General features: G+C 38.0%; 1 protein-coding gene across 1 annotated transcript in view; it reads left to right on the top strand.

The window, feature by feature from the left end:
* Tdh (L-threonine dehydrogenase) overlaps positions 1-13,020 on the top strand; it is a 156,653-nt gene that overhangs the window by 105,208 nt on the left and 38,425 nt on the right. Inside the window, exon 6 of the mRNA XM_090380883.1 lies at positions 11,089-11,176. Coding sequence (XP_090237009.1) covers positions 11,089-11,176 — 88 coding nt within the window. The remainder of the gene's footprint in view (positions 1-11,088; positions 11,177-13,020) is intronic.

Genomic DNA, 13,020 nt, shown 5'->3' with positions numbered 1-13,020 from the left:
AGTTCTTTGGAAGAAAAGTAACGCTGTGAGCGAAAGAGAAAACCAAGTTTTTTAGATGCAGAGGAAGCAATATTTGTAATGTGCTTGTGCCAAGAGAGATTAGAAGTCAAGGTAATCCCCAAAAGAGATATCACTTTGCCTAGAAATTGGAGCGTCACCATAAGCATAGGAGCAGAAGAATCCTTTTTGCAAGATATAAGACAAGACTGAGTTTTAAAAGTGTTGAAATCAACTAAGTTGTCTTTACCCCACTGGAGAATTACCCGAAGATCGGAATTTAAGGAATTGGTAACAGATTTTCGAGAAGTTGAAGCTGATTGAGCAGGGCATGGTTTCTCAAAATGGAAAGTGGAATGCAATGTGCTATCATCGGCAAAACTATGGATAGGATTTGCAGTCAATGGAAGAAGCTCATTAATATACAAGAGGAAAAGAGTGGGAGAAAGAACTGAACCTTGGAAACCGGCATTAGTGGAGAAGTTAGAAGACAGAGAGCCATCACCCTCAGTGAGCGATCAGAGAGAAAACTGGATAACCAATTATAAAAAACAGTTGGCAAAACTATAATATGGAAGCTTGTTTAGAAGACCTTTATGCCAAACATGATCAAAAGCCTTTGAGATGTCAAGAGCAACTACTTGTGTTTCACCGAACCTTTCGATTGAATTAGTCCATAAATGGATAACATAAGCCAGAATATCACCAGTGGATCAACACTGATGGAATCCATACTGCCGATCATTGATCAGACGGAAGGTTTCTAGGTAGCTTAAGAGTTGGCGGTTAATTGATTTCTCCATTACTTTAGAAAGAGTAGAAGTAATTGCAATGGGATGATAATTGGATGAGAGGGATTTGTCACTCTTTTTAGGAACTGGCTGGATGTGACCAAATTTCCAAGCAGAAGGAAAAACACCTTAGGAATAAGAAAATGAAAAAAGGTGGCAAACAATAGGAGTAAGTTCAGGAGCACAGGTTTTGAGAACAAGTGGAGAAATACCATCAGGACCAGGAGCTTTCTTAGCATCAAGATTCATCAAAATCCTTCTGACATCCTTTTGACAGAAGACCACAGGAGGCATTGAATGGATCGTGTTGGTAATGGTGGGAGGTGTTTTACCAAGATCATTAATACATGAGTTGGAAGAAAAATGGGATGCTAGCAGATCTGCTTTATCCTTGGCTGAAGTGACAACAGCAACCATCTGGTTTTGACAGAGGTGGGAGCAGAGATGGGCAAAAGTTGCAGCCAATAGCTTTGGCAAGAGGCCAGAATGCTCGGCTGCCATTCGGGCAAGAAGCAAGTTTTCTACTCTTAGCCTGTTTAAACTCTAATTTGGACTGATTAATAACTGCTTTACAATTGTTGCAAGCTTTGGTGTAGACAAAAAATGAAACTGAAAAATTAGAAACAAGCCAATTACGATATGCAACATTCTTCTCTTGAACAGCCTTAGGACATTTATTGGAAAACCAAGGTTTAGATAAAGGACGAGATTTTAAAGTGGAGTGTGGGATAAAGGATTCCATTCCTGCAAGAATAATTTCGCTGACATGATCTGAGCAAACGTCGACATCAGTAGTTTTGAAACAGTAATCCAACCAAGGAAAAGAAGTCTCGCAGGTCATCCCATTTTGCATTCTTGTAATGCCAAACAACACGAAGTTGGGAATAGCCATGAGATAAAGGCTCCATTGGAGAAGAGACAATTGCCAAGTTGTGATCTGAAGTGCATAAAGGACCTCGCACTTTGAGTGTTTACTTAGAAAAGTTGTTTGTGAGAAAAAGATCAAGCGTGTTGGCTGTATGATTAGGATTGTCCGGTATTCTTGTAGGTAAATGAACAGTCTGTGCAAGGTGATTAGTAATTGCAAAAGCCTCAGCATCTCAACCAGTTGGATCGGTGTGACCAGAAAACGGAAGCCAGCTGGAGTTGTGAACATTAAAATCACCAAAGAAAATTACCTCACTGTTAAAAAAGTTGGACTGGAGAAAGTCAAGTTGCAAAGAGAGCAAGTCAAAGAGCTTCAAGTGATTAGTGGAGTTGGAAGAACGGTAGAGACAACAGATGAAGTTGACACAATGAGATAAAGAGATTTTAAGCCAGAGAAGGTCAAAGAGAGGAGATTCTAAATTGCCAAGTCTCTGACAGGGAATATCAGAATAGACATATGCACAAGTACCACCTTTGAGGCGAAAGGCGAATAATTTGGGCATCTGAGATGAGCAGTAGTTGAATCAACTGCTAACTGAGATTCTGTCAGAAAAAGTACATGGGGTTTGGCAGACTGCAAGTGGAAATGGACATTGTTGAGATTAGAATTGAGACCACGAATATTTGTGAAACGAATTAGGAAGTGTTTGGGAGGTTTAGATCTTTTCGCAGATAAGTTTGCTCTATTAGTTTGACAATTCATGGTGTATTCAATAGTAAGAAAAAGTGAGTGGGACATGCTGTATGAATTAATGAAATTTTTGGATATGGCATACACATAGTAAGAATATACCTAGATCTTTGACATAACGTGGTGTCGACAATGTCCCCCCCCCCCGCATATACACTACTCGGACTTCCTCTAGTCACTATCTGGCAGAGTAGAGGTAGCAAGATTATACAGTAGCTGATCCGGAAGCCCTCCTAGAGAGTTACCAATAGGTTCGGTTCGGTGTACTAACCAGCGGCCGGCCTGCGAACACCTTTTTAGATACCCTCGAAATGTAAAGAATATTGGATCTTGCCACGATGTTCATCGTAACCTCAAAAGTCATCAATCATACTGCATGATGGAAGAGGTGGACAAGGGTTGACCAGAACTTAGGGCTAAGTTCCGGTCAACCCTTGTCCAAGCCCTAGAGACTAAACATGGGTTCCACCACTTTAAGCCTCCAAGGTTGAGAGTAGGAAAGCCTGCATATGATCAGCTCAGGTCAGTGGCGGCGCCTCCGTAGCCAGGTGGGAAGGAGCAGCAGTGCATAGCCCACGCTTCTTGATTCAACCGGGGTTCGAACCCGTCACTACCAAATATGGAGGATGCGGAAAGGTCAGGGAATGACCACCGCATATTCCCGGAGCAATATGGCCTTAGTTGCTAATGCTCCTAAAAACCAAATAACAAACAACAACAACAAACAAACAGGTCAGTGGCATGGGATAAAATTGCATTTGCATCCCCTGGTGTCCGCCTCTCTCCCTCACTCTCAGAAAGCACTTTATACTAATAATCACCTTAAACACTAAAATGGAAAATATAATAGAAGCAAATATCGATCAGCAATCAAAAAACACGTAAACCACAGTAACTATAAAGGGTGTATAGGTTATCAAAAGCAATAAAGTTCAAAACTTAATTTGTCTATACAGTAATTTCAGTAATATTGTAGACAAATTAAATAAACTTGAGCTTTCAATCAAGTTAACTAATGCAGATGTAGTTGAGCCTACAGAGATATGATATGCTCAGAGATTTTAGTGCACCATATCTGAGTCATGTATGCAATTGGAGCGATAGAAAGGATTCAATCAGTATTGAGCTTACTTAATCCATTTGAAGCCTTAAACATGTTAAATCTCCTCATAGATGCCTTGTCTACGGGTGTTGCAATTTGTAGAACGGAAGCCTTTCCTGATAAGAACATCCTTTTGTTTCCCTCACTACTCTTTTGCTATTCTTTTCTCCCATTCCAACAGATTCACACCCTTACTAAAATGAGTCTCCCAGACCTGTATGCAGTGCAATGGTCAAGATTGTGCTTGACCATTGCACTGACCTGTATAGGCCTGTATATAATACTCAAGTGATTGTCTTTGTAGAAACCCATGCCTAAACATGGGTTTCTGCAAAGAGATAATCACCTCTTTATCCCTGCTAGCAAATTTTCTGTCATTAATGATACAAAACCCCATTTCTCATGGGGTTTTGAATCATTAACAAAACCCCCATGAGCTGTCCTGGCAGCATGTTTGCACTCTCAGAATTTTCATATCTGACTACATAATTACCCCCAGGTCTTTTTCATTTTCCACTACCTTGAGTGTAATACCACGCAGATGAGTTACTCTGAGATTACTGCTATCCATATGCAGTACTCTGCATAAATCGATATTAAACTTTAACTGCCATTTCTCAGCCCATCAACCCAATTTTCCTAGATCTTGTTGTAATATCTCACCCTGATTACTGTTGTTAACCATCCTGCCAACCTTTGTATCATCTGCACACTAATAAATTTAGTTGTTAAGTTATTGCATCAAACAAAACAGATAATTATTAATGTATATTTCAAACTTAAAGCTGAAAGTACTGGAGAATCAATAACTTCAGTTCAAACTACAGCTGCATGCTGTAAGAGAAAATTAACCAGATTTCTTTTAGTACCTTTCAGGGATTTAAAGTTGAAATTGTGACTTCTATGATGTTAATTTTGCTTCACCAAAAGCCACTGTCAAGTACCGTTTAATAATCTGCATTAGAGTAATAAAACACAAAAATGAAATCCACTAAGTTCTTTAATTTACATTCGCTGTCTGAAATTCACATGCAGCCTTCCCTTTATGTTGAAAATATCTGTGTATTTATATATTTGCATACTGTAAATTACTCTCATACAATAATAATGACTTTACTAGACACTGCAAAGTATACTATGAAAATTACATGCATCCACATAGGAGTTGGATGCATGTAATTTTGGAAGAAGTTGGATGCAAAATTGCAGTGCCTGGAGAGTAGGCATGCAAGGTGATCTGATTGAGGTCTATAAAGCCTTGAATGGGTTGAGCAAGCTGAATGCTGATGAGATTCTTCCTCTCGCTCAGATTAAGAACCTTGAGGGGCCATAGATTCAAATTGAGGAAAGACAGTTGTAGAATAGATGTGTGGAAATTTACCTTTAGCCAGCGGGTAGTTGATTGGTGGAACAGACTTCCATCTCTTGTTGTTGAAGTTGATAGCCTAAATAAATTTAAGGCTAAGCTGGATGAGCATTTGGAATGAATGAAGTAGTGAAATGGGGGAGGGGGTCTTTTGGCTGACGCTGCATAAGCTTGCTTTCTTGCATCATATACCTCTGCTAATGCTAAATCACAGAATAAAAATGATAAAAACACAACCGTAGCTTTCAAAGGCATCTGCCTCCTTTATCAACAGTAATACTTAACATGCTATAGTACATACTTAAATATCTGCAGGATCATGGTTCACAGCACGTGTTACTACAGGAGCAGGAGGTAAGATTCTTTATTTAGGAAAATAATAACCTGAGAATAATGCATACACTATGGGGGTGGGGTGGGGGGGATAAGAGCATAAATGAGGAGGAGGGTCTTGGATGTTGAAATTGTTTTGGATGTTGACTTCCCCATAACAAAACCATGCTGTGTCCGAGCTCTAACTGAAGTCTTGTCTAGATGATCCTGCAGTGCTTCTTTAACCAGTGCCTCCATTAATTTCCCTGGAACAGAAGTTAAACTAACAGGTCTGTAATTACCTGTGTCCCCCTTTGATCCTCCTTTGTGGATTGGGTTTACATTTGCACATCTCCAGTCCATGGGTACCTCCCCTGAGTCCAAGGAAGCTCTCATAATTAAATAAGAAAATTTAAAATCATATTAATAAAAATTAGTAATCTCATAAAAAAGTTAGCTTAGTATAGTATAGTTGATAGCCTAAATAAATTTAAACAGGTTCCAAATACCTGTCCAAATACCTGTCCAGAGGGGTGAAATGGGATGCTGCATAAGCTTGCTTTCTTGCATCTACTAATCCTAATTGCCTATGAAGGTTACCATGCAATCTAAGTAGATGGCTAGGAAGACTCACAATATCTTATCAGTGATTTATTAGTATTAACCATATAGTGCGTGGAAACCACAGGCTTTTGCTGCACTGACTAGAAAAAGGAAAGAAAAAAAAAGTAGATAGAAAAAAAAAAAAATACAAAATCAGTGTTTCCTTCCTTGTGCATATAACTATCCAGTTGACCTTTGAATTTCTTTGAACTGTCAGCCTAAACTCACTGTCTAAAGGAAAACTTCCTACAGTCCAGTCTAAACCACTTCTGCTGTAATTTGAATTTATGGCCCCTAGTTCTGGAATTCTCTATAACATGCAAATTGTGCCTTTTATTGATTTTACTAATCCCTCTCAGAGCCTTACAAACCTCAATCAGGTCTCTACTAAGGAGTCTGGTAAGCTCTATAACCTATACAGTTTCCTTATACAGTTGCCCTTTTGCCAATCTTACTATGCAAGTTGCCTGTCTTTGGGCCCTTTCAAGAAGCTCAGTGAATGTTTTCAGATGAAGTCTCCATATCTGAGCACAGAATTCCAAATGTGGTCTTACAATTGCCTTGTATAATGGGATTATGGCCTCCCTATCTCTACAAAATATTGTTTGATAAATCGTTAATAGGACACCATGGGCTTTCTGGACTGCCAGGTGTAAAAATTACTTTTAGGCTTGCTATTTCCCAAGTGTAAACTCTTGCATTTTGCTGCATTAAAATATAGCTCGCACTTTCCTGATGCCTGTTCAAGCCATTTTCAAGGAAAGCTGCTTGGCACTGGTCATTAATGACTTTCCCAGTTTAACATTCTCTCTCTCTCTCACTCACTCATGGCCAAGATGCCATTATAATTAACCTCAATAGTTTAATACATTTTCTGGCTGGCTTCCTCAATACTACTTGGTATATGCCATCAACTCCAGAAGCCTTACTTGATTTTAGGCTTGAAAGAATTAAAAAAAAACAGTTAACTAACTTTGAAATCACTCACTTCATTTGTCGCAATGTCAGTCTCACAGGCCCTCCTCGGCATGGTCTTTCATCAATCAGTAAACACCACTGTGAAGAACTCCCAGTTGCTGTTATTCATCAGCAACATCAGCTGGGTTGTCTAAGACTTTCCCATACCCAGAGCACAAGGGTCCAATCCAATTCATTTTCTTCTTTGTATCCACATAGGTGTGGCTTTTGTAGGCTTTGGTACTTTCATCACTCTTCTTTTGTTCCCCTTACCAATCTCGTCCTTCTCTGCTCATTCCAGCAGTTCCATATTCTTCCTAAAATGAGGCCACCACACCTTTACTCAGGATTTTGAGTACTGCATTGCTCACTGCAGTACTCAAGATGTGACGTGACCTTATACAATGGGATAAACATATCCTTATCCCTGTTAGCAAAATTCCTGTGTATCATTGAATAACCCCATGGAGCTGTCCTGGCAGCCTGTCTGCATTGCTCAGAGAACTTCATATCCAATTGCACAATTACCCCTGGCGCCTCTGTAGCAGGTGGGCAGGAGCAGCAGTGTGTAGCACACGCTTCTTGATTGGACCAGGGTTCGAGCCCGTGACCACCAAATACGGAGGATGCGGAATGGTCAGGGAATGACCACCGCATATCCCCAGAGCAATATGGCCTTAGTTGCTAATGCTCCTGAAAACCAAATAACAACAATAACAATAACAACAGCACAATTACCCCCAGATTTTTTTCATTTTCCACTATCCTGACTGTAGTAACACACTGTTGGTATGTTATTCTAGGGTTACTGCTACTCATATGTAGTACTTTGCATTTATCAATGTTAAACTTCAATTGCTATTTCTCAGCCCATCTGCCTAACTTTTCTAGATCATGTTGCAGTAGCATACCATAATTATTGTCATTAACCACCTTGCCAACTTTTGTATCATCTACAGATTTGGACATTAAGCTTGATATACCTTCATCAATATCATTGACACATATAGGAAACAACAATGGTTCCAAAACCGAACCCTGGGAGGCTCCACTACTAACAGTAGTTCACAAAGATCAATGTCCACTAGATGAACAAGTTAGTGCAAAGTATCATTTTAGTTCATAAATAAAAATCACCCCAAGTAGGTGAAATGGCATCGTTTTTATTATATCTCATATTATGAATACCTTCACAATGAGTTTCTTTCAGCCTAAAACCTTTTTCAGTTTTTTAGAGTAATGTCCATTGATTACCACTCTGTCTTCTCCAACTCAACCATCCCTTTATCCATATCTGCAACTTCCCTTAATGACTTCCACACTTCTCAAATTTGTACAGCAGTCATTTATGTACAATAATAGATCATTTTCAGTAGCATACTGTCATTAGCATCATTAACAACCCTGCCAACCTTTGTATTATTTGCAAACTTGGACATTAAGCTTGATATGTTAATGCGCCAATAAAACCCAAGAACCAACCAACCAACCAACCTTGATATGCCTTCATCAGTTTCATTAGTAGATATAGAAAACAACAATGGGCCCAACACCGAACCCTGGGGGATTCCTCTAATAACATGTCCATGAAGAGCAATGTTCATTGAGTACCACTCTGTCTTCTCCCACTCAACAGTCCCTTTAATCATAGCAGCAACTTACCCTTAATGCCATACTGATCCAAATTGTACAGCAATCTTTTTTGTGAAACAGTATCAAAAGCTTTCCTGAAATCTAAGTACTGTATTTGTCAGCTTATAAGATGTTGTCATGGAAGAAGCACCCTAATTTTGGAATGGTAAATTTAAGAAAAAAAAACTTTAGAAAAAATTTATTATTAATACAATGGAAATTTAAAATTCAATAAAAATAAAAGCCAATAAAGAAAGGTATGAGATTATTACTCTTTTTATTTTAGTATTATTCAACTTCAGATTCATTGCTGACGTGATCATCATTATCCTCAACATCATAATCATCATCCTTCACTAGTATGACTGTCACTCTCATACAATAAATGATCTTCAGTGGCATCTATTGCTTTACTTATACCACATTTTTTAAAGGACTTCACCACAATTTGTCTTAACATCATACCATGACTTAAGCACACATTCTCACACTTGTGCTATTGATGGACGTTTCATCCTTCCCATAGGTGTCGTATCATGGTTCCCCTCTATCATCCATTTATTCCATTGCTCCCGTATGTAATTCTTGAATGACTTATTGATGCTGACATCTAACGGCTGTAACTGGCTGGTCCGAAATTTTGTTCTGCTGCTCTGTTCCCGTGTTCTTTGGTATATTGTATTACTTTTAGCTAAATCCAATAGTATAATTTTGCCTTCTTGATGCACCTGCCATTGATTACAGCTTAAATGTATAACTGGAATTCACTTGTTACTCCAACAACAGCCTGGTAATTATTGAAAAGTCTACTAATGTATAGTAGTGGACTATCTGTTAACTACTTTATGTTAACTCTTGGTTTTGTGCTTGTACTGTATTGCCACTTTTGGCTTCTAAGATGCAGGGCAATTTTTTTTTAAGGTATTTATATTGAAAAAAAGTGCATCTTTTAAGTCGACAAATATGGTATGATATCAAAATTATTTTTTGCATGTCAGTATATGTGTACCTGTTCTTACTCTAGTGGGCACCTCCGTAGCCAGGTGGAAAGGAGCAGTAATGCCTATCACATGCTTCTTGATTAGACCGGGGTTCGAGCCCGTCACCACCAAATATGGAAGATGCAGAAAGGTCAGGGAATGACCACTGCATATCCCGGAGCAATATGGCCTTAGTTGCTAATGCTCCTAAAAACCAAAAAACCATCTTACTGTAGTTACCCTAACACAGCCCACATATTTACTTGTTTCGTGATGACGCCAAGCAATCCTTGAAATCACAAGCACTTTGCTTTCAAGGCTGCTGCTTGTCCCAGCAGAAGTAGTACAAGAATCACTTTCACTTCTGCCTGCGACTGTTGTTAATCTATTAATCTGTGTAACTCCAAGCTAGGAGTTTCCGATGCCTCTAACACTGCCTTAATAGCATCAGCAAGTATTCTTTCACACTTTCTATTTAAGTGTATCCCATCCCTGTAACAGTAGTCTCTCTGTTAATAAGCACAGACCACACTACCCCACGAGTCTTGCACAGTCTCTCTAGAGCTGAATTGATTGACAAGGCTCTCATCTTATACTCCCTCCTATTGTATCTGGGCAGAATTGCAGACAATTTCAAATATAATCCTAACTTGTGACTTTTTTTTAATATTGCCCTGAATTTATTTGGTAAGTCTGATGATCTACTCATTGTCATCAGTCATCATTAGTGCCAATGTGTACAACTGTATCACCTTTTATGCCCTTAAAAGATGATACTATCTGTGGGACCAGCACATTCTGCCTTTGGAATCTCACTATGAAACTTGTATTTTGCATCTAGGCAGAAAGAAGTTTGTCCTCCTTTAAAAGGTCAATGGCAAGAGTGCATTTTGAGTATTGTGTAAACTTAATATCATTCTTTAGTGCATCCTTCAGACCTGAAGGCTGCACTAAAGAAAGATATTAAGTTTCTTGAAAAGGTGTAAAGACAATTTATAACAGATTTATTCAGTGGTTAATATTTAATCCATAAACTCTATTTTCTTTTTTCAGTATTTCTGATTTATGTCAATTTTTTATTTTTTTTGTCAAAAAAAATTAAAATGTGAAAAATATCTCAACTTTCACTGTGGAATATTAAAATCCATGTTCCAATAAATGGTGTTCAACATGAACTGTGTATGTTGTTTGCTATTCATCCATGCAGCGTATTGCACTGAATGCATGAGATCAGGTGATGGTGGTCATTGAATTAACTAATTTTTTAATTAAAAAGTATATTGAATTCTGGTTAATATTATAAGTTTGATCCATTGCCAAGACCTTTTGAATGCTATATATGATTTCTTTGTAGGTGCAAAACTGGAGGATGAGATCGTGGACAAGCATATTTTTAAGAATGTTTTCATGATTTATAACAGATTTATATATATTATATAAGAGCTTGCTATAGTCTTTCTCTCTCCTCCAAATTCCAAACTAATGCAGCTGCATAAGCTTCTCCAAACAGTTACTTTTATTTATTCTATTAAAATTTATTTTTGCATCCTCCATTCACTCAATGAAGTGTTCTTCTATTAAAGTATATTATATAATTATTATTTGCTCATTGGAGAAATCAATTTAAAAATTAATGGAAAAAAATACTAAAAGCAAAATGATGATTGTGTGCCACTGTATGAGTATTTAAAAAAGCTTTGATATTATTTAAAATTTTCATTTCCTTATAGTATTATCATCATAAGTATGGTCTGGACTTCAGGTGTCTCAGATTTCCAGGTGTGATATCTGCAGATAATCCAGGTGGTGGCACAACAGGTATGTAATGCAGCTATTCTCAAAATGTTAAAAATGTATTCAAAATCAAGAATTATTTTATATTGAATATCCATTTTTTTTATCAATTAAAGTTAACGCAGTATAGAGCATTGCAAAATATAGTATAATACTCGATGAACTTCTGGCTCTTCAATGAAAAATTAAATAATATAATGTTTTGACTAAATCACACTCAAACTAACAGAACTCTTGAATAATAAACAAACCATGAGGCTCTGCTGGAACCCCAGCCATTACTCTCGAGGAACAAATCTAGTGAACTTGCTTCCAAAACAACAAAGGACCTTCTGACCTTATGTTAAAGACACCTTTCGTGGACTTTCATTCCTTATTAAAACTTGGTGTATAGATCAGTTTGGCAGAATCGAGTGAATAGCAAAAATTTTGAAATCAAGCAAACCAGAGGAAAATCAATAGAAAATGAGTCTGAATTGACAAAAAAAAAATACTGGAATTGGCCACATTCAACTTACCCAGCATTATCTTTTTGCAGCTTCAGACCACCATAATGCCAAAACTGTCACACCTAATTCATTTCAAGAACCTATTCATAAAAGGTAAAACTGCACTTTGAGGGAAATGGATCATAATCTGTCATGCTGGTTGGCAGATCGACCGTATTTAGCAGTCAGGGGCTTGAACCCCAGTTTACTCAGAGCATATTCTATTGCACTCCCACTCCTGACCACTTGGTTATGAAGAACCTACTCATAGACTGCCTATATATATAACATGGCCTGGTAATCATCCTTTCTGTTGCATGCTGGAACCAGTCACTCTGAAGCATACATATATTGGATTATAAACCAGAAGTAATCAAAACATTTCTTCTTCTTGGATTTCTCCATTGTATTGACAGTTATCCTTGACCTAACTTTTTTTTTTTTTTTTTTTAATTTAATTTTGTTCCACTACTCCTTTCTGGCCTTGCAGTCTCCATTCTTCAATTTGCTCTTTTCCATAGCTGCCCTCACTCCCTCCATCCATGTGCTTCTAGGTCTTCCTCTCCTCTTCCTTCTAGAGGTGTCCATTCCATTGCGTTTTTAGGTAATCTTTCTTCCCCCATTCTCATAACATGTCCATACCATTCTAATCTTTTTTGTTCTATTTTGTCAATGATGTTTATTTGAGCATCCATTGCTTTTCTTGTCTTCATTCCTAACTCTTTCTAGTTTAGATCTTCGGGCTGATCTCCAAAAATCCATCTCAACAGCTAGTGATTTCTTCCTTTGCCTTTCCTTTATAGTCCAAATCTCAGATCCATATAGTAGGATACTCTGAAAAATTGCATTATATAGTAATTGTTTGGTTTTTGGGAGAATGTTCATTCAAATTTCCACCACCAGGGGGGAAACGGCACTGCACATATGTAAAAGTTGCCATTTACTTTGACATACTACTTATTCAAATGACATCCTGTTAGATAAAAGCAGAAAGGCCAATGCCACCGTCAATAGCCATTATGAATCTTACAAAAAAGGAACTTGCTCTTTTAGTAAAACTATTCTACCAGAATAATAGTAATGCTAATGCAACACTATGTGTAGGTGCCTCCGTAGCCAGGTGGGAAGGAGCAGCAGTGCGTAGCACACGCTTCTTGATTAGACCGGGGTTCGAGCCCATCACCACCAAATAGGGAGGATGCGGAAAGGTCAGGGAATGACCACCGCATATCCTGGAGCAATATGGCCTTAGTTGCTAATGCTATAGCAACACTATGTGAATATTGGAAACTTAAAGGTTTGTGTAAAGGACCTTTAATGTCAGTGGGGCTTCGAAAACTAATAAAGAAATTTTAAGCGACTGGGAGTTAGATGTCATTC

This window comes from Mastigoproctus giganteus, chromosome 9 (genome assembly GCF_048544385.1).
Source record: "Mastigoproctus giganteus isolate SK-2022 chromosome 9, ASM4854438v1, whole genome shotgun sequence".
In the NCBI taxonomy this organism is placed as follows: domain Eukaryota; kingdom Metazoa; phylum Arthropoda; class Arachnida; order Uropygi; family Thelyphonidae; genus Mastigoproctus; species Mastigoproctus giganteus.
Note: the sequence above shows the minus strand (reverse complement) of the source record. Positions and strands in the feature narration are given on the sequence as shown.